Source organism: Copadichromis virginalis, linkage group LG10 (genome assembly GCF_057382275.1).
Source record: "Copadichromis virginalis isolate Kocher_CV1m ecotype Utaka linkage group LG10, C_Virginalis_male_GT1.1, whole genome shotgun sequence".
In the NCBI taxonomy this organism is placed as follows: domain Eukaryota; kingdom Metazoa; phylum Chordata; class Actinopteri; order Cichliformes; family Cichlidae; genus Copadichromis; species Copadichromis virginalis.
This window is the reverse complement of record NC_140627.1, coordinates 30,939,272-30,957,846: the sequence shown is the minus strand read 5'-3', so window position 1 is coordinate 30,957,846 and position 18,575 is coordinate 30,939,272. Positions and strand designations below refer to the sequence as shown.

Below are 18,575 nucleotides of genomic sequence, written 5' to 3'. Positions count from 1 at the left end.
TCAAGGTCTCCCGATCTGACCCCCTTAGACTTTTATCTTTGGGGTCATCTGAAGGCAGTTGTCTATGGTGTGAAGATACGAGATGTGCAGCACCTGAAACTACGGATACTTGACGCCTGTGCTGGCATTTCTCCTGCGGTGTTGCTATCAGTGAGTGAAGAGTGGGAGAAGAGGGTTGCATTGACAATCCAACACAATGGGCAGCACATTGAACACATTTTATAAGTGGTCAGAAACTTGTAAATAACTCATGAAAGAAAAAAGTTACGTTGAAACCAAGCACACCATTGTTTTTCTTGTGACATTACCAATAAGTTTGATGTGTCACATGACCCTCTTCCTATTGAAAAAACAAAAGTTGTATCCAAGATGGCCGACTTCTAAATGGCCACCATGGTCACCACCCATCTTGAGGAGTTTGCCCCCTCACATATACTAAAGTGCCACAAACAGGACTTTAATATCACCAACCATTCCCATGTTTTTACGGTGTATCCATATAAATGGCCCACCCTGTATTTAAATACAGTTTACTTACTCACTGTTGCAGAGGTCACACCTGCTGATGATCAGTTAATCAAGTGGATTAAATTAGTAGCATCTCTGCATAGAGCCATATGACTTTATATAAAGTTACAGCATTTGAAGCTCCTATTGAACAGATTGCTCACACAATTTCACCCACTCTTTGATTTCCACATGTTAGGATATTTCTGATATAGTTATCTTGGGTACACAGCTCTGGTTCAAATCTTTTCTTTACAAAGGACAGCCAATTAGATGAAAGGTGGCTTAAAAGATGGAGAACTGAACCAAAATTGCTTGTTTCAGACAGACGATTAAGCGATGGGTTGCACCAAGACCTTCTATAAGATAAATAAGGATTGTTTCAAAATGCTACTCTAGAGTTCAGCTCCATTCATTATAAAATAAATTACATAACTACTGTTTTTCTTTCTTCCCCCAGCTATCACAATTGCATAAACCTGAACACAGTCACACACAGGCAGAGTCATTCATTACTCACACTGATATAAGTCTCACAACTTTGATGAAAAGTGGTGTCACATCATGATATGGGCCAATTACCTAATGAAATAAGTAAAATCAATACAGAAACACACTGTCTGTCAACACTGGCTCTCCCCATGCGTATAAATCTACCGTAGTTGTCGCCTTGGCTGCCATCTGTCGAGCAGCCTGTGAGGTGAGATGATGAAGGAAAAACAGAAGAGAGGTTTCTAATGAGGCAGAAAAACAGTGATGGAGCAGAGGTCGTGTGGAATGACCCTGAGGAAGGACACCAACAGCGTCCGCCATCTGGAGTCCATCGCTCTGTCTGCAGCTGCTCACCTGGAAAGCTCAGCCTGGCAGTGGAAATTCCTGATCAAGGCTGCAGCAAGAGTCCACCTGCATTTAGTGACAGTGCATTTAATCCTGCATAACACCAGACCTGTAATTTGCTTTGGCAGCTACAGTACAGCGCCCTGGCGTGTCTAAACAACATCAACGACAAGGCACTCCCTTTGTTTACATGGAGGCTTTTTTTTTTTTAAATGTACACAATTTCTGTTTTCTTTTTTTAAATGGTTGTTTTATACAAGAAAACAAAATCTAAAAATGTGCATTTTTGTCAGCATACAGAACAATGAATCCAAACTTACAGGGTCAGAATGATTGTGTTAATTATGGGCGTAACCATGTGTTCCCATATGGAAAAGATATATATAAATCTTATAAAGTTATTATCTGTCTTGTATGAAACTTGTATGAAAAGCATACAAGAGTGAAAGCACATATAAGATCCCTTGAAAAATTATATAATGAAACTTGTATGTTTTGTATACTTACTAAAAAAATATATGAAAGTAATGAGAAAGTGGCCACTTTCATGAGTAAATCATATATGTTTTTACTATTTCTTTTCCATATGGGTTGTCATTCATATAGTTTGGTCCTATATTTTGAAGCCTTCATGTTTTTCTATTTTTCCAACTAACACGTTCTTTTTTGAAGCCGCGAGTTACCTTATGTGGACGAAAGGGTTAAAACTGAATCTCACAATATGCCATAGTATTTTTCACCTAAATCCATAAAAATGCTCCAGAGGCACCAACATTAGAAACATGGCAGTGAGGTCCAGTTCAGTGACTCTTATTACAAAAGCTGAAGCAGAGAGCTGTCGGCCAGAGCTGCCTGTGAAGGAGTACCTATCAATCATAGAGGTCATGCCCCTAACTCCAGCATCCAGATGGATGAGGTATTAAAAAAATTCACAACCTGCTTAGAGATGTTATGAAGTCAGCACATCCACATTGCCGTGTTTTTTCCAGCTCCAAAGAGTGTTGCTTGCTTAGAGCTTATTATAAACATGCAGCCCGTTCCCAGGGAGGGGATTAATGCAATCAGCTATGGCCTCAGTGAGAGGGTGTATCAGTCCCCACTCGTCAGGTTCAGCATACAGGGTTACTGTCGTCAAGGGCTGCATTTTCACCTAAGCCCCTGTCTTTTAAACTACACAAGTATTTTTATTTTATTAACTTCTTTTATTTGCAGCTTGTGAAACTGATTGCAAAGAGTGAATTGGAAAACAAAAAAAGGTGTAAAAGGCAAAGTGCAAAACACATAAAAGGCACCAACAGGATGTTTATGGACTAACAAACCTGCAACTTTTGCCAGTACGGGCACCCCAACCTTACAATGTAGGCTTTGTAGATCTTAATTTATAGTAAAATGAGACTATATTGCGGGTCCAATGCTGCCTGTGTGTGTGTGTGAGAGATGAGATGAGACGAGACGAGACGAGACGAGACGAGACGAGACGTCACTTCCAGCCTACCAAACCGTAGTGACATCAGGCTTGTACAGGAGGGCAGATTGGCTTTTTCTCTCTTGCACTCTTAGGCACGTATTAATAAGCCGCTCAAGAGGAAACAGATTTTGTGTCTTTAGTGGAGTTTTAGTAAATGAATTGCTTCATTCCATCTTAGAACTCTCAACTTGTTGCTGAATGCACTGTAGTGAAACCCGGGTCCTGCTCCCAGATGACAACAAACGCACATGTCATGGACACATCTGAGTGAAGTGGTCTTTTAATTTGGCTCATTCTCTGTTCACATGTGCTTCTCTTTTTACCGTTTTACGCCAATTATCTCTTAACGGTTGGCTTGGCTCGATTCGGTTCTGCATAATTCCACTAGTTTTTCCAGACACTTTTAATGTGTCTCATTTCTGCACCTAAGAATTTTGTTCCTGTGCACCCAACATCCATCAAGAGAGAGTGAAACTGCTCTCAGTGTGAAATTTGGCAGGGACTTTCGGTAATCTATATCAAAAGCATTTGTGGCAGTATTACATAATGCAGGGTGTGTGTGTGTGTGTGTGTGGTGGTGGTGGGGGGATTTATGTCAATGAATTTACCATTTGTGTCAAATGATTATACAGTTAGATTTGGCAGTGAAGCCTCTGCTCTTTGAACAAGGAATCAAAGCAGCAAAAAGGATTCTGCTGGTAGAGCTTATCTGTCTAAAACATAAAGGTAAAGCTACATCAGAAATAGACACAAATATGGAGCTTGGAAAGATAACTGCACCTACATGTGGCTGCAATCAGAAATTTAGAACATTTGTGATTGCAAAAACAGCAACAAGTTTCCATGCAAAAGATACTTTGAGGCCTTACTGTGCATGTGATTAGATATTATACATCCAATCGAATGACAATGTGAGGCGTCAGTGATGTTATTGTGAAACATTCTATAGAACAAAGTGAGGTGTATATTTTCTTTTTTGTTATTTTAAAAGTTACATGAAAATGAGACGAATTTGAATTCATTCACTGTAAACAGTATAAACGGTATACTGTCAGGGTAGCAGATGGAAGTCAACCAAGATTACTTGGGTTACATCCTGCTGAATTCATTTGTGTAAATCCACAAAGAGGAGCAGGTCAGCTGATCACAGCCTACACACAAAGAAAATCTACTAAAGCTCACAATAGAAATGATTTTGAGTTGTGATACTTTTTCCCACACAGAGCCAATCCAACTGATCTGACATGTAATTTCTGTGTCAGATCTACGTCATAACTTACATGTATGTCATAACTGGAACCCCATTTTAACCCAATACGAACTTTGGGGTAAAATGAAATGTAACCACACGCTGCATCAGAGGTGGGAGCAAGTCATTGTTTTGCAAGTCTCAAGTAAGTCTCAAGTCTTTATCCTCAAGTCTCAAGTCAAGTCTCAAGTAATGTCAGGCAAGTCAGAGTCGAGTCTCAAGTCACTGGTGTAAAAGTCCGAGTCAAGTCACAAGTCTGAAACTTTGAATTTCAAGTCCTTTCGAGTCTTTAAAAAAAAAAAAAACGAAAAAATAATGTTGCAGTTATGCTAAATGTAAATATTAGACCATGTAATTTTAAAATCTGTGTTTTTCTCAACACATGACAAAATAGTGAACTTAGAAAATATACACAAATTGTGAAATTGCACCTCTTTAAAATGCAGCTCAATTAAACCTAGCTCCAAGAATAATTTTCACCGACAGTTCTGAGATAAGCTGCATGTTATTCTTGGATGCGGTTGTAGGACCAGCTTTAAAATCGCATGACAAAAATATCATACACATTAAAAAAAAAACTGTATCACCAACGTAGCCTGGACAACATTTGCTAGTTAGATGAAGTCAGCTATCTCATCTTAGCATATTTATATGCATATTTATAATTATACGGTTCTTGGAGTGAGTGCATACACTCATGAAGTTTAGTAACTTCAGGTCACTGCAACAAGCCCAGGTACAGTTTACCGACGGATGGGTGCAGGACCTTGAAATGCACCGTGTAGAACGAAAGACCATCGTACGTATCATAAGTTTACCAGTCTCACAAATTGTCGTCATAAATACACATTCCTTAACCATTTATTAATAGGACCTTTGAGCTCAACGGTAATTAATTAGTAGTGGAAATAATTTCTGGTAGCATTACAGAAATGTAGCAGTGACAACAATATTGTATGCTGTAATCACCGCGCGGATAGGAGGCGGCTGGCTTGACCGCGGCTCACAAATGACGGCTCACTTTACCGCAGTCTGTAATCGCACTGGGCAATTAGTGATACAAAAAACCTGTTTTATCCTGTGAATAAAAGTATATGTTTTTGTCAATGTACCATAATAACAGAAGCGAAACGCAATATTGTGTCAGGACAATTCACTATTTATGCACAATAAATAAAGGAGCATAGCGCGACAATTTCTGTTCAGCGCCAGACTTGCTTGTAACCTATATCACTAATTATGTTATGAAAATGACGTATTAACTACTAAAAAACACTGACCTTCGTGTAAATGCTTGGAGCAGACTAACCTGTGAGCTGGAGTGTTCTGGGACGTTATATTTGGTCTTTGAATGGCTGCAATCCAGGCCATCCGTCGCGTCTTTGTTACTTCGGAAACATGGCTTGAACAATTTCTCTTCAACGACGTAATCCGATAACAACCGATCTCTTTACCCGTCGGCTTCCCGTGGCTGTCATGCGACCGGCTATTGCAGTTAATAATACAACAGCTTCTTGACATTTTTGTGTTTCTTTTTATCGCTGTTTAACTGATTTTAATTGAAAGCCTGCGTGCGCTAGTACCGCTTGCCACGAGTTCCCAGAATCCTTTGCGGTTCTACCCGTGAATGACGTCACATTTTCAATCTCTATATAATATGCATGTTAAATTTTATATTTGGGGTAAAATATCAAGTCTTTTCAAGTAAACCTGTTCAAGTCCAATTCAAGTCCCAAGTCATTGGTGTAAAAGTCCAAGTCAAGTCACAAGTCTTAGAACATTTTTTCAAGTCAAGTCTAAAGTCATAAACTTAATGACTCGAGTCTGACTCGAGTCCAAGTCATGTGACTCGAGTCCACACCTCTGCGCTGCATATCACAACGGATTAAATGGTGTGCAGTGTAGGGATAAAAGGAGTTTCCATTTACTATGTAAGTTTCCCGCAAGAAGTCTAAATCAAGCTTTAAGATTATCCACCTCCCAAATCCCACTTTGCCTCCACCCTTAAACAGAAAAATGGGTAGTCAGGGGTTAAAGTCAAAGTAAAAAAAAAATCCATGTGCTAATGCTATTATATATTATAATTTATAAATTATCATTATTTAATGAATTGCTTTTTATATGTATATACTAAGAGATTCAAATATCTTTACCAGGGTTTTTTTTTTTAATCATTATTATCTGTACACTCAAAAAAATGAACTCAGCCTATCTCTGCTTTTACTAAAGTAGATTTTGTTGTTTGTTCTTAATAAACTCGATTTTGCAAAAATCCTTAAAGTGTTTGTGCAAATTTAATGAAATGTTGTTACTTTTTGTTGTTACACAAAGTCATTGAACTGTGTCAACGTAACATTGTTGAGTAAATTCACAGGTTTGTCCCTCTGCACATACTGCTGCGTGCAGAGCCCGCCTAAATAAGGGCCAATGCGCATGCGCACCACCCTCTTTCTCAAGCTTGCTATTTCTTCGCCATGTGGACTGGTTCAGCCGCATTTTTGTCCAAAAATCAGGTAAGAAGTCATTTTTCTTGTAAAGCCCGTCTACATATATATGTTCACACGTCAGTTAATGTCGCAAGTGCTACTAAGAAAAGAGTACAGGCAGGGTTTTGCCCGGTAAAGGTTTGCTAACGTGGACTTGCTGCACGTGAGTTTCCAAATGATTTTGGAGGGGACTCCATTGCAATAGCAAAGCTCTGTTTTCAGCCCAAATGTAGTGTAGCGCTAGCGTCGGTACGCGTCGGTACAGGCAGCGCATTCGGTCCGGCACGCACTTTCGCGCCAAGTTTATACTCGGACGCCTGACTGCGTTGCACTTTAGCCAACAACAGTGGAGAAGCGCTCCTCGCTAGCAGACAGGTTAGGGTGTATTTTCTGTCTAATATTTCAGCTTACGTTTTGATGTAGCTTGCAGAAAGCATTTAGTAAGCTGGTGTAAGATGAACTGCATTAATGTTGTACAATGTCCATGGGATTTCTCACTCGACTTTTAATGTCAGATTACACACACATTTACACAATATGCAGTGGTGATGATGTAGATCAATAAATTCATTGTTGTAGCATACAATATTAAAAATAAAACTGATTAATATGAAACATTAACAATGTGCAAATTATTTAGTTTTTTCAGGGACAGTGTAATGAAAATGTCTTTTGTGCTTCTCCCCCAGATACGTTGATGTGGCAGTGCAAATTGTGCAAAAAAGTGGTGTCATCACGAGCTCTGTTATTAAAACACTACAGGTTAGTTCATAGTAGACAGCAGTATCCATGTGCCTATTCTGATTGTGTCTGTGTTTTCAAAACATGGAATGCTCTACATAGCCACTTAAGCAGATCACATACCCAAAGAACTCTAGACAAGTCTGTGAGTTTGGCAACATTTAACTGCCATTTGTGTTCCTGCTGCAACATAGCTTCGGAGCAGGAGTATTTTTCTCACATTAACAACCATCTAAAATGTAACGAGACTGTGCATTGCATGTTTGAGGGTTGTTCTTTCAAAACAAATATCTATGGTACATTCAAGTCTCATCGAAATAGGAAACACAATCCTTATACCTTTAAAGACTTTAAAATCGGTATTGCTAACACTATTGTAGGCCAAACATCAGCTGATGACAGTACAGACACTATTGTAGAAGAGGACATAAGTGCAAATATTGATCACGATAAAACTACAAGTGAGACTGAAGATTTGGCAAATGTAATAGAACTTAATTTTGCATCTCTTTTACTTAAGTTGGAAAACTATTTTCATGTTCCCAGCATAGCAATTGACGAGTTGCTTTCAGAATTGCACTACCTGATAAGCTGTGCATCAGTGCCTTTGACAAATCAAGTAATTGTAGACATACTCAAGAATCATAACCTTTGTCTAGACCAGCCTGTTATTGAAGAACTGACAAAGGCAGTTTCTTTTAACCCTTTGTTAAAAGCCATAGAAAAGGACGGCACACTTGCCACTGCCTTCAAACGCAGACAGTATTACAGAAAACATTTTGAAGTAATTGATCCAATTGAATACATTCTCGACTCCCAAAGCAAGAGGACCTTTCAGTATATTCCTATTCTAAAATCATTACAGCAGATATTTAAACAAGAAAACATACTGAACAAATTTGTCACTAGCCACAATCAGAATCCTTTTGTAAATAAGGAAAAGTATACATCATATAAAGATGGTCTACATTTTCAAAATAATGAGTTTTTCTCAGGCGGTGAACTAAGAATCTCTATTTGTCTTTATGTTGATGATTTCGAAATTTGCAATCCATTGGGGACATCACGGAAAAAGCATAAACTTTGCTCAGTTTACTGGATTTTAGGTAACTTGCCACCAGGTAGTCATTCATCCCTCTCTTCTATTTATTTGGCTCTCTTGTGCAAAAGTGAGGACCTTAGGACCTTTGGCTATTCAAAAATATTTGAGCCACTTTTGCAAGACCTTGTCATTTTAGAGCAGCAGGGAGTGTTCATTGACAATTTAGGGGTCAACTTTAAAGGCACTGTCCAATATGTAGTGGCAGACAGCCTCGGAGCTCATGGATTGGCCGGTTTTGTGGAAAGTTTTTCTGGAGATTACTTTTGCAGGTTTTGTACTGCTACACGCTCAGAAATTGAATCAAAAGCTACAAATAGTGACTTTTCTCTGAGAACTGAGGAGCTCCATCGTGTACACATAGCAACTGCACGTGAGACAGGGGTAGCTTGTTGTGGTGTGAAAAGCTCGTGTGTCTTAGCAGACAGTCTGTCTTTCTTCAAGGTCACTACAGGATTCCCCCCTGATCTTGCACATGACCTTTTTGAAGGTATTGTGCCTTTTGAGATAGCTGAGTGCCTTCGAATACTAATAGGCAAGAAGTACATCACTTTTGAAAATCTAAATAGACTTGTTCAGTCATTTCCCTACAAAGGAGGGGATCAGACTAATCGCCCTCAGAAATTGCCTCACAATTTTCTTAGTAAAAAAACTGTTGGTGGCAATGCACATGAAAATTGGTGTTTACTAAGACTTCTGCCACTTATTATTGGACAACACATACCTGAAAACGAACCAGCTTGGGAACTTCTACTAGATTTGAAGGATATTGTTGAGCTTGTTGTGTGTCCTGTTCATAACAGTGACTCAGTTGCATACCTGGAGAGTAAGATTTTAGACCACCATCAAAGGTACAAAGAAGTATGCCCAGATAGAAGACCATTGCCAAAACATCACTTTCTGGCTCATTATCCCTCAATAATTCACCATTTTGGTCCACTTGCCTTATTATGGACAATCAGATTCGAGGCAAAGCACACATTTTTTAAAAAAGTTGCTAGACACACAAACTGCTTCAAAAACATAACCCTGTCTTTGTCAACCAAACACCAGCTCATGATTGGCCATTACATGCATTCATCAGGCTGTAGCAAAGCCACTTTTGAGGTTTCACGAGTCTCGGCAGTCCCAGTAGAACTTCTCAAACGTGAAATTGCACATTGTCTTGCTGAAAAGTACCCTGACACAGCTGTAGTTAGCCTTGCCCAGAGTGTGTCTGTTGCAGGCATCTACTACAGGAAGGGCATGTTAATAGTACATGGATCACTGGGGGGTCTGCCAGAGTTTGCTGAAATCCTGCAGATGTGTATTTTGGCAGATTCGTTGGTGTTTATAGTAAAAAAACTGAGCTCGTGGTACACTGAACACTATGGATCCTTCAAAATTGACCCATCTCCAAAGGAAATTTCTCTTGTTGCACATGAGGATCTGGTGGATTGTTATCCACTTTGTGACTACCAAGTCGGAGCTTCTCGCATGGTTACATTAAAGAGATACATACACTGTTCAGGTAATTTTAATGTCCATGTTGCCGATTTAATTTTTGTGCTGTATAGCAGTTCTTCTCAAAGTTTGGTTCTTAAAAATAGTTGGACCAGAACTTAAATCTACTCGGATATGTTTCAAGCCTTGTAAAAATACTAGAAAAAAAATTGTGCTGCAAAATTCTGAATACCACTAAAAAAATGTAACATGTACTGAAGTTTGGGAACCACCTGCTCATGTTCTTGCACTTATTTTTTAGAGTAACAGTTGGAGATTGGGACATCAGAAATGACAGCCCCAGCAAAGCTTCTGATAATCCTGGGGGAGAACAACGCACTCAAGTTAACCCTTCCTTTGGGGATACCAAAGAATGTTAACGAGCTCAAAGCGGAGATTGAAAATCAGTGCGGAGTTTCTGAACAGTTCAGATTGCAGTACATGGACACAGATTTTAATCAGTTCCTTAACATGACATCCACATTTGATCTAAAAGACATGGACAAAATAAAAGTGATTAAAACAGGTGTTCCAGAAACATCCACTGGTAGTAATGAAAGCAGTGTGTCCTCATTTAACTTGTGTAGCCCCTGCTCTGGCCACAACCCTGATTATGACACAGATATACTGTCATCGCCAGAATCCAGGTCATCAAGCTCCTTGAGCTCAGCAAACTCCACGCTGCGATCAGAAGCCTGGCCACTGGACTTTCGCATACCTGAGTTTAGCTTCGATGTAGAGCTGCAATTGACAAAAGGCAACCAGGAATTCCAAGCCAATGGAACACTTTTAACCCTAAAACCAAAGCTCAAGTCTGACATTTTAGAGAGCTTGTCTTCAGAAATTATGAAGTACAAAGCTTACCCTTCAGACAGCAATCTTAGTGATGTTTGCCAAGCTTTGGTTGTAAAGCATCCATGCTTGAAAGAGAAGGGTTCAGAAACTGGATTTTCTGCATGGAAGATCAGTTTGAAGTATAAAATGTCAAACTATCGTGGAAAACTGAAGAACTTAGGGTGTAGTGAGTTGGTCATCAATTCTCTCAAAAGAAGAGGGAACAGTAATGTGCATCCCAACCAAGTCAAGAAACCCAGGAGAGCAGAGGTGAATTTCTGCCCTGATTATCCAGCTGGAGAAACCCGAGAGAGTCAGGAAGAAGAAAGGTTGGTGCTGCTTTCAGAGTTCAAGAAGAAGAACAACAATGAAACCATCAAAGCAAAAATGGCCCAAACCTTTCCTCACCGGAGGCAAGAAATTCTTCAGGACATGCCCTTCGTAGCTGACTTTAAAAGCCGATGGCCAGCTCTTTTTTCTCCACGTGAGGTAACTGAATCAGTTGATCTGCAAATGCACTCCACATGCAATATTTTAAACCCATCACACTAAACATTTGTTTATTTTACAGATAAATGCTGAATTCCAGCGCATCACTACGATCCCGCTAACATCCACATTTATGGCACAGCTGGACAACAACACAACCAAACTGACCAAAGTCTTCAGAAACAAGGGAGGAACATCTGGACGCAAGATCACAGAAATCATGGCTGCAATTGATGAGGTTTGGAATTAATTTTTTTCAATGCTTCATTCCCTCTTTTAATACATATGATTTTGTTGTCTCCTTCTATTGTAAGGTAAAGTTTAATGTTGGTATTATGGGATTGTTTATTCTTTGTCCTTTTCATGATAGTGTTGTCACAGTAATAAAGTTTTAAGTTGATTTGGATACTTTATAAAAAAAATTGCCAGAATTAAAAGCTGTTTTTACAGGACAGTAGCGTTTCCAAAACGGGATTTGCCGCGGCTCCCTGGGGAGAATTTTGGCATTTACAGTAGAAAAGCTGAAGCTAGAATAAACTGCCATCAGGCACCTTTCAAACCAAGACGGGATAAAGGGAGGTCTCTGAGCTTAGTACTACAACTGTTTTTTCATTTGTCCTTGCAAAACCTCCTGTTCAAGTCCTCCAAACACACCCACGTCACCCCGCTTCTCTTCCAGCGTCACTGGTTGCTGGTCAACTTCAAGGTTCATTTCAAGATCCTGGTTCTGGTCCTTAGGGCCTTACATGGACAAGCACCATCATACAATGGAGATCTTCTCAGTCCCAACACCCCCAGCAGGTCCCTGAGGTCCAGTGATCAAAGCCTGGTAGTGCACAACAGTCTAAAGACCAAAAGTGACAGATCATTGCTGCTGTGGCCCCCAAACTCTGGAACTCTCCTCCTAAGCCTTAAATCAGTGGACTCAGTGGTTTACTTTAAAAAAAAATCCTCTGTTCAGGCTGGCTTTGGTGTGACCTCTTGTTCATCCTCTTCCTCACTGGATTCTTCATGCTGCTGTTTTTGGTCGGGTTTCTGTTTTTTTTGGGATCCTGTGGTTACCTTTTTTTGCTCGTCACATTTTTTCAAATGATAATGTTCCTTCTTTCCTTAATTTTTTTTATTTTAAATTTTGTTGTTCTTCTGTAGTGTGTCATGGACTTTTTTTCTCAAAGCATTATATACATTTATTTTGCTGAAGTTAACTGAAAATGTCTTTAAAGTTTAGCTAAGTAAAATTTGCTTTTATGTTTTACAGAACGACACAGTTGCAATGAGAAGAGTGTGTACGCTGAAAGGACTTGCAGTCTACCTCAATGAAGATCCGAACAGCTTGATCAAAGAATATCAGGCAAGTAATCAAATAGAAACAATTTCCAGTAATAAAAATTTAACTGATGGTAATTTTTCCTCACACACATTCATTAGATTATAACAAAAAGTTAAAATTAGAACATTATTGGAGATATAAAAGCACAAGCTTATGCGGGAGTGACCCTTGCCATTACAGTTGGGGTGTAATGTGGGCTGAGTGTACTGTCTTTCTGCTTTGTTGTTCTGCCGTGTAATCTAGATGATGGACCAACACCTCTCATCTCGCTCTGAGCTGTCTACTGTTTTGCAGCTTAAAGGGATATTCCACCCCAAAGTGAAAATTGGTCTATTACCATATTACCCAGAGTAAGATAAGTGAGAAAAAATAATTTTGTAACCAGTGCAATAATTCTCCTGATCCGGCAGCAGTCTATTTGCTTTTGCCTAGCATTTAAAAAATGGAGTGAATGGGAACTATAAGCATTTTGGTTGCAAATGACTCTTTAATGGTACGAATTATTCCTGGTGAGCTCAATAATCATGTCGACTTTAAATGAAAAGTAATAAGTAACTTGAAGGATTTGGAGGAGTAGATTTAGACTTGGGAATACATTATGGTTACCACATACAACACTGTAAGCCGCCGCTGCATGGTGCATGGATATTCGAATATGTGTTTATTTATGGAAACCAGAGGCTTTTTCAACCACTGTTGTTGTATCCAAGTGCTATGCCATGGCGGGTTACAGGGTGCTTTGGCGTAACCGTAATGTAGGCCCAAGTCTAAATCGCCTCCTCCTGCAAATCCGTCGTGTTACTTTTTACTTTTCATTTGCAGTCGACATGATTATTGAGCTCACCAGGAACAATGGGTATAAGATCAGAAATGTACTGTGCTGGTTACAAAATGCTTTTTTCTCACTTATCTAACTCTTGGCAATTTATGGTAATAGACAAATTTCCACTTTGGGTGGAATATCCCTTTAATTGATATGAAACCCTGCAACTTGTATTATTATGTTTATTTACTTATTAATTTTTTTAGGATGTGGACTTCCATGAGGCCGAAAGTGAAATGGAGAAGACGCTCATTGGCATCTACGTCATCAAACCAGAAGGAGAGCGTGACCTTGACCCGGCAGAAGACATTGGTATCATAATTGAGGGTGTCGCTGTGCTCAGAGATCTTCCTGATGTTGCCACTGCTGTTGTGTTGTTGTTCGGCCTGATCTACACTTTAAACATGAGCTACCCATCCAACCTCAGGTACACTTTTGAGTTTTTTCAGAAAGTACTGATGGGACTTGATGCTAAGAAGCTATCAAACAAAGTTCAAGTGCTCAGAAACAAACTCCTTGAATAAAGAGGAGGAAGCGGGAGGCCCTTATTGCTTAACTTAGTTTGAATGCTTTACGTTCAGGTATAGTTAAGTTGTTCATAAACACTTTTTTTCATTGTCAGTACTGTTTCTTGGGAACATTCACCAGTTTTAGAGAACAATAATGTTCATTTGCATTTTAGCAAAATACTGTTACTTAAAAAATTGGTGTTGCACTTCTTCTACTGCTACTTGACAACATACAGAAAATGACAGACATTTTAAAAAGTTCTAGCGGTTAGGCCGCTGTGATTTGATATTTCAAAGAATGTGACATTTGGCAGCTGTCTGCAACTTGGGATGTAACCATAACTTGAAAAACTGAGTAGCACTGTTTTACAGTACAGTTTTTGAACAAAACAGCCAATTTTCACTGTTTTAAATGAGTTTAGTTTGCTCTTTCATGCTTATCAGTGTTTGAAAATAATTCCTGAAACGTCCTGTAAAATGTAGGATTTTTTTTGATAATTTGGATGCTTTCTGGACCAGTTGAAAGACAAGTTGGTTAGCACTTCACTGATCTTTGAAGTAAAATATTGTTTTATGCACAAAGTATTTAGTTAAAGTTGTAACAAGTTGTCTGCATTGATTGCACTTTGTGTTAAGCTACGGCTCTACAGTCTTTTCGGTCTGTCAACAAGTATTTAATATGCACTGAATGTGCTTAGTAAAGACAGGACTTTGTTGGATCATTTTTTTTAATCATTTTAGTTTGACGACAAGTTGGTTAGCACTTTATACTGATCTACATTTTCTGCACAAAATATTCACTTGGAATTTGTAACAAGTTGCATTGATTGCACTTTGTGTTAAGCTGTTGTGCTTGGAAAAAAGTATTTTATATGCACTGAATGTGCTTATTAAAGGCAGGATTGTGTTTGATAATTTGGGTGCTGTCTTCATTTCTTCCTAAAAGATCTCCCTAAGATTTACTTAAAAATGTTATGTCAAGTGGTTCCACATAACTGCTTTAAGTAACTTTTAAGAAACTTTGCTATTTTGTATGGAAGTAACCAGTGTAAATGATTTATTTGTAATTGTATTGAATAGAAATTACTTAACAATTTTATATAATTCAAAAGTAACAAAGTTATGTAGCAGCTACATAACAGTTTTACAAAGATACTACCTAACCAGGTTATGTCCTTCTAAAGCAGAAAAGTTATGTACCAGCTAAGTAACAGTATTACAAAGATATTGCCTAAACAAGTTATGTAGGCTTAAAGCAACAAAGATAAGTATCAGCTAAGCATTGCAATTAAGTTACATTTAGCCAATACACTTACGTAAATCTAACTTAACAGTATTGAGTTCAAACTAAGTAACAACATTTCTTAAAAGTTACTTAAAGCAGTTGTGTGGAACCACTTGACATAACTTTTTTAAGTAAATCTAATGTTTTATTTTTTTGAGTGTACTGTAAAGAATGCCTGTACTTTTGCTACCTGTGATCAAACTAACACTAATTTATGAGTTTTAACCCAAGGGACAAAAAAAAGAAAAAAGAAATTCAGACTGACATGTATCAAAAATCATATACCATTAAATTTTTCCGGGAAAAGTCCTTTGAGCAATTCTCAGGAGAATCAGGTTGGGCTAATTGCAGATGATAACTTTGTCTTTGCTGAATAATATCAGTGACAGTGATTTTGTCATCACAGCTGTTTTAATTTAGTATTCTGCTTTTGTTTATCTGTCAAAGTCATTTTTAAACCATGTTTTTTTTTGTTTTTAAACAGTTCGTGCTGAGATCAAACTAACTGTGATCAATCTACCAAACACATTTCTTTTCTACATTACTGTGGCTTTACAATTTCACACATTTCCAAAAAAAAACTAAAGTTCGGGATGGCTGTGAGCAATGTGGTAATGCAGCTTGTGCAGCACTAGCAGGGTTGGTGCTATATCAGTGCAGACCATTTACCATTTAAGGTAATTTCTTGTGATAAATTATTCAGGCTTTCCCTGCTCTTGCCCTCTTGGAGTTTTATTGATATGCTGCAGTTTGTTTTATTTATATTGTGGGTGCGTGTCACTTTTAAATTGGAGTTTGCCCATGTAAAACTGCAAGAGTCTGTGCATAAACAGATGTTCTTGACATACAGAGTATACAAATGTGTTTTCAGCCTACTACCAGATGACTACTGTGTGTCTATGTGTGTGTGTGTGGGTGTGTATGTGTTTGTTGAATCAACCACACATCCCTCCCATGGTGTCTTACCTGACCAGCAAGATGATCTAAAGCAAACTATAAACAAACACGGCTTCATTACCAGCAGCAGACTGACTTGGCTTAGAGCCTCCGCCAGCATGGCCAACTCTTTATGTTGCTGACATAAACAATGATTCTGTTCAACACAGCGAAGGCTTTTTGGTTTGCATTTTTGTTGAGGGTGGATCTCGCTTAAAACAATGCGGCGACTGGCAGCTTTCCAGGACAGCACTACTATAAGCGGAATAGAAAATGTTCTTACGGATCACTTCTTCACGCATTATGACTGCACGGAAGGAAAATGGGTGAGGTAAATAAACTGGGATGTTAGAAAACTTTTTAACTGTGCTTTTATGAGCAGTGAAAAGAAAACTGAGCCATCTGGGAATTTTACACTCAACAGGTTGCTTCCATTTGAAAGGGTATTCTAATGCTTAAATTCCACCTGGCATGGACAGGACCAAACCACAATGGCTCTCAGCTTCAATTTAAGTGCTAATCATATTAAAATGATTAGCATTTTACTGCTGAAAATCACAAGCCAATGAAATGACAGAAACTGTTTATATTCTGAAATATATAGCCCTGACTCAGAGTTGGATCAGTCACAATGCTTGTTTCTCCTGATTTCAGTTCTATGTTGTTCTGTTTTTTATTATGTCATCTACCAGCAGCATTGTCCATACATCATATGGTGCCTCATGAAAAGCAGCATACACAAAACTGACATCAAAGTGACTCACATCTGCTGTTACAAGCCACAGTCTCGAGGTTTGTAGCACGGTATGTTGTGTCCCTGCTGCTGCTGGGTTGAAGACATTTTTGAATGTACAATCATTGATTTTTACCACCACTTTAATGATATACTAACCAACACGCTCAGAGATTCACAGATTATGTAGAAGGAGATGTTGCAAAAGTTAGAAAAGCTGCAGTTTTTTTCTTCCAGGTTTGACTTCTTCTCCTTCTACAGCAGGAGATGTGGAAGTATTGTCTAAGTGCCTATTGTTCAAAAGAATACTGAAACAGCTACCTGCACTGTCATGGTGAGCATAAATGCAGCAAACCAACCAACACGATGGGTAACCTGGGGCCCTAACAGTGCTGCTGAAGAAGGTTTAGCCACCTGGAGGTTGCTACATAAGAACCTTTTTTTGTATGTGTAAAACAGTATTTTACTTGAGTGCAACGGTTTCTATGTGAGGAATGCAAGACGTCCTAAAATAAACACAAGTGAACAACAGGGGAAATTACATTAAAAGAAAGTAGACTTTGCCAATCAATTCCTAATGTACAATTTTAATTTCAACTTTAGACAGGATACCGGTTAATCAGTATGACAGTTACAGGTTAATACCTTGTAGTGATTACGAAACTGTTCTGTTGTTCATGTAAGTATGCCTGTTTGTATGAGTATTTTTCATTCATCTTACCTGTGGGGTTACTCAGTTTTGCCACTTGTCCAGCCCATCATTTCTTTTTGCAGACCTAACACTCAGCGTGAGAAGAAAGCAGACTGAATTTGAGTCCTCCACATCACTGGCATCTTGGCCTACCCCTGGCATTTCTCCCCTCCTTGTAAGTAGTAAGGCAGCATGTAGATTAACCTTGAATCAGGTTGCTCAGCTGGGAGAAACAGAAACTAGCAAAACTACAGGACTGTCCTTCAAGCTTCCGTTATTTTCTTTATTGATTTTATACTTTGATTTCATGAACTTTGATTCTTTTGGTGGAAATGCAGGGGATTCATCCTTGTTTTGATTTATTTCCATGAAAAACATAAGGTTTTTTTTCCTAAATGAACTCCCAGATTAACTGATTTCCTTGGTTACTTACAAATTGACTGAAATTCATGATTCTTTTGTGGGTTTTGACTTTTGACTGTTTTTTTGGGGTTTTTTTTAGAACTAAATAAAATTGCTCAAACCTAATGCCTCTCCTCACCTGTACCAAAGGCACAATCCATTATCGTAAAAGTGCATTTGTGCATTATTTCTAGATTTAGCAATTCAAATCTAACAACTTCAACAAACACACTATAATGCAAAGTGTCAACAACTGATTTTGAAAGCACTCAAACTATTATCCCATATGATAATTACTCTGTTGCAGCTGTTCAAATGATGTGCAGTACAAGCTCTTCGTGTGCAAAGTGACTGTCAGTGTTTCCATAATTTCTAAATATAAGAGGAAATGAATGTGTTTTATCTGAAAATATCAGTCTCTTTTGAGTCAGAGATATTTATAGGGACTAGTATCATGTAAAATGCATTTAGCAATGCCTTTTTTTAGATGACTATACATTCAATTTCATAGCCAGGTAGGTAGGAGTCAGACACGTCAGTGATGCTGAGAGGTAATTTGAAATTTCCACAACTAACTTGAGAATTAAAACAGAAGAAATTGCTAATGTGCATGTTGCCAGATTGTCATTTAGTATGTGTATGAAAAATATTTTCCCAATTCTCTTGTTCAGTAA

At 38.5% G+C, this 18,575-nt stretch overlaps 1 protein-coding gene across 4 annotated transcripts; it reads left to right on the top strand.

Moving 5' to 3' along the window:
- Positions 1-6,258: 6,258 nt before the first annotated feature.
- LOC146700795 (uncharacterized) lies at positions 6,259-15,206 on the top strand. Of its 4 annotated transcripts, none has more exons than XM_085471042.1 (6): positions 6,259-6,574; positions 7,237-7,309; positions 10,132-11,192; positions 11,275-11,430; positions 12,451-12,543; positions 13,552-15,199. In XM_085471042.1, the coding sequence occupies exons 3-6, from the start codon at positions 10,161-10,163 to the stop codon at positions 13,867-13,869; spliced, it is 1,599 nt and encodes a 532-aa protein (XP_085327168.1). In that variant the 5' UTR covers positions 6,259-6,574; positions 7,237-7,309; positions 10,132-10,160; the 3' UTR covers positions 13,870-15,199. The 4 variants fall into 4 exon arrangements, with proteins under 4 accessions (XP_085327168.1, XP_085327167.1, XP_085327170.1 ...); XM_085471041.1 differs by having other exon boundaries at positions 6,259-6,922; XM_085471043.1 differs by lacking the exons at positions 6,259-6,574; positions 7,237-7,309 and adding an exon at positions 9,317-9,897.
- The last annotated feature ends 3,369 nt before the right edge of the window (positions 15,207-18,575 follow it).

Excerpts from the sequence above, each read along its gene's own strand:
- LOC146700795 (XM_085471042.1), top strand. The coding sequence starts at position 10,161 with ATGACAGCCCCAGCAAAGCTTCTGATAATCCTGGGGGAGAACAACGCA. Across the intron at positions 11,193-11,274 it reads CTCTTTTTTCTCCACGTGAG|ATAAATGCTGAATTCCAGCG; the intron begins GTAACTGAATCA and ends TTTATTTTACAG. Across the intron at positions 11,431-12,450 it reads TCATGGCTGCAATTGATGAG|AACGACACAGTTGCAATGAG; the intron begins GTTTGGAATTAA and ends TATGTTTTACAG.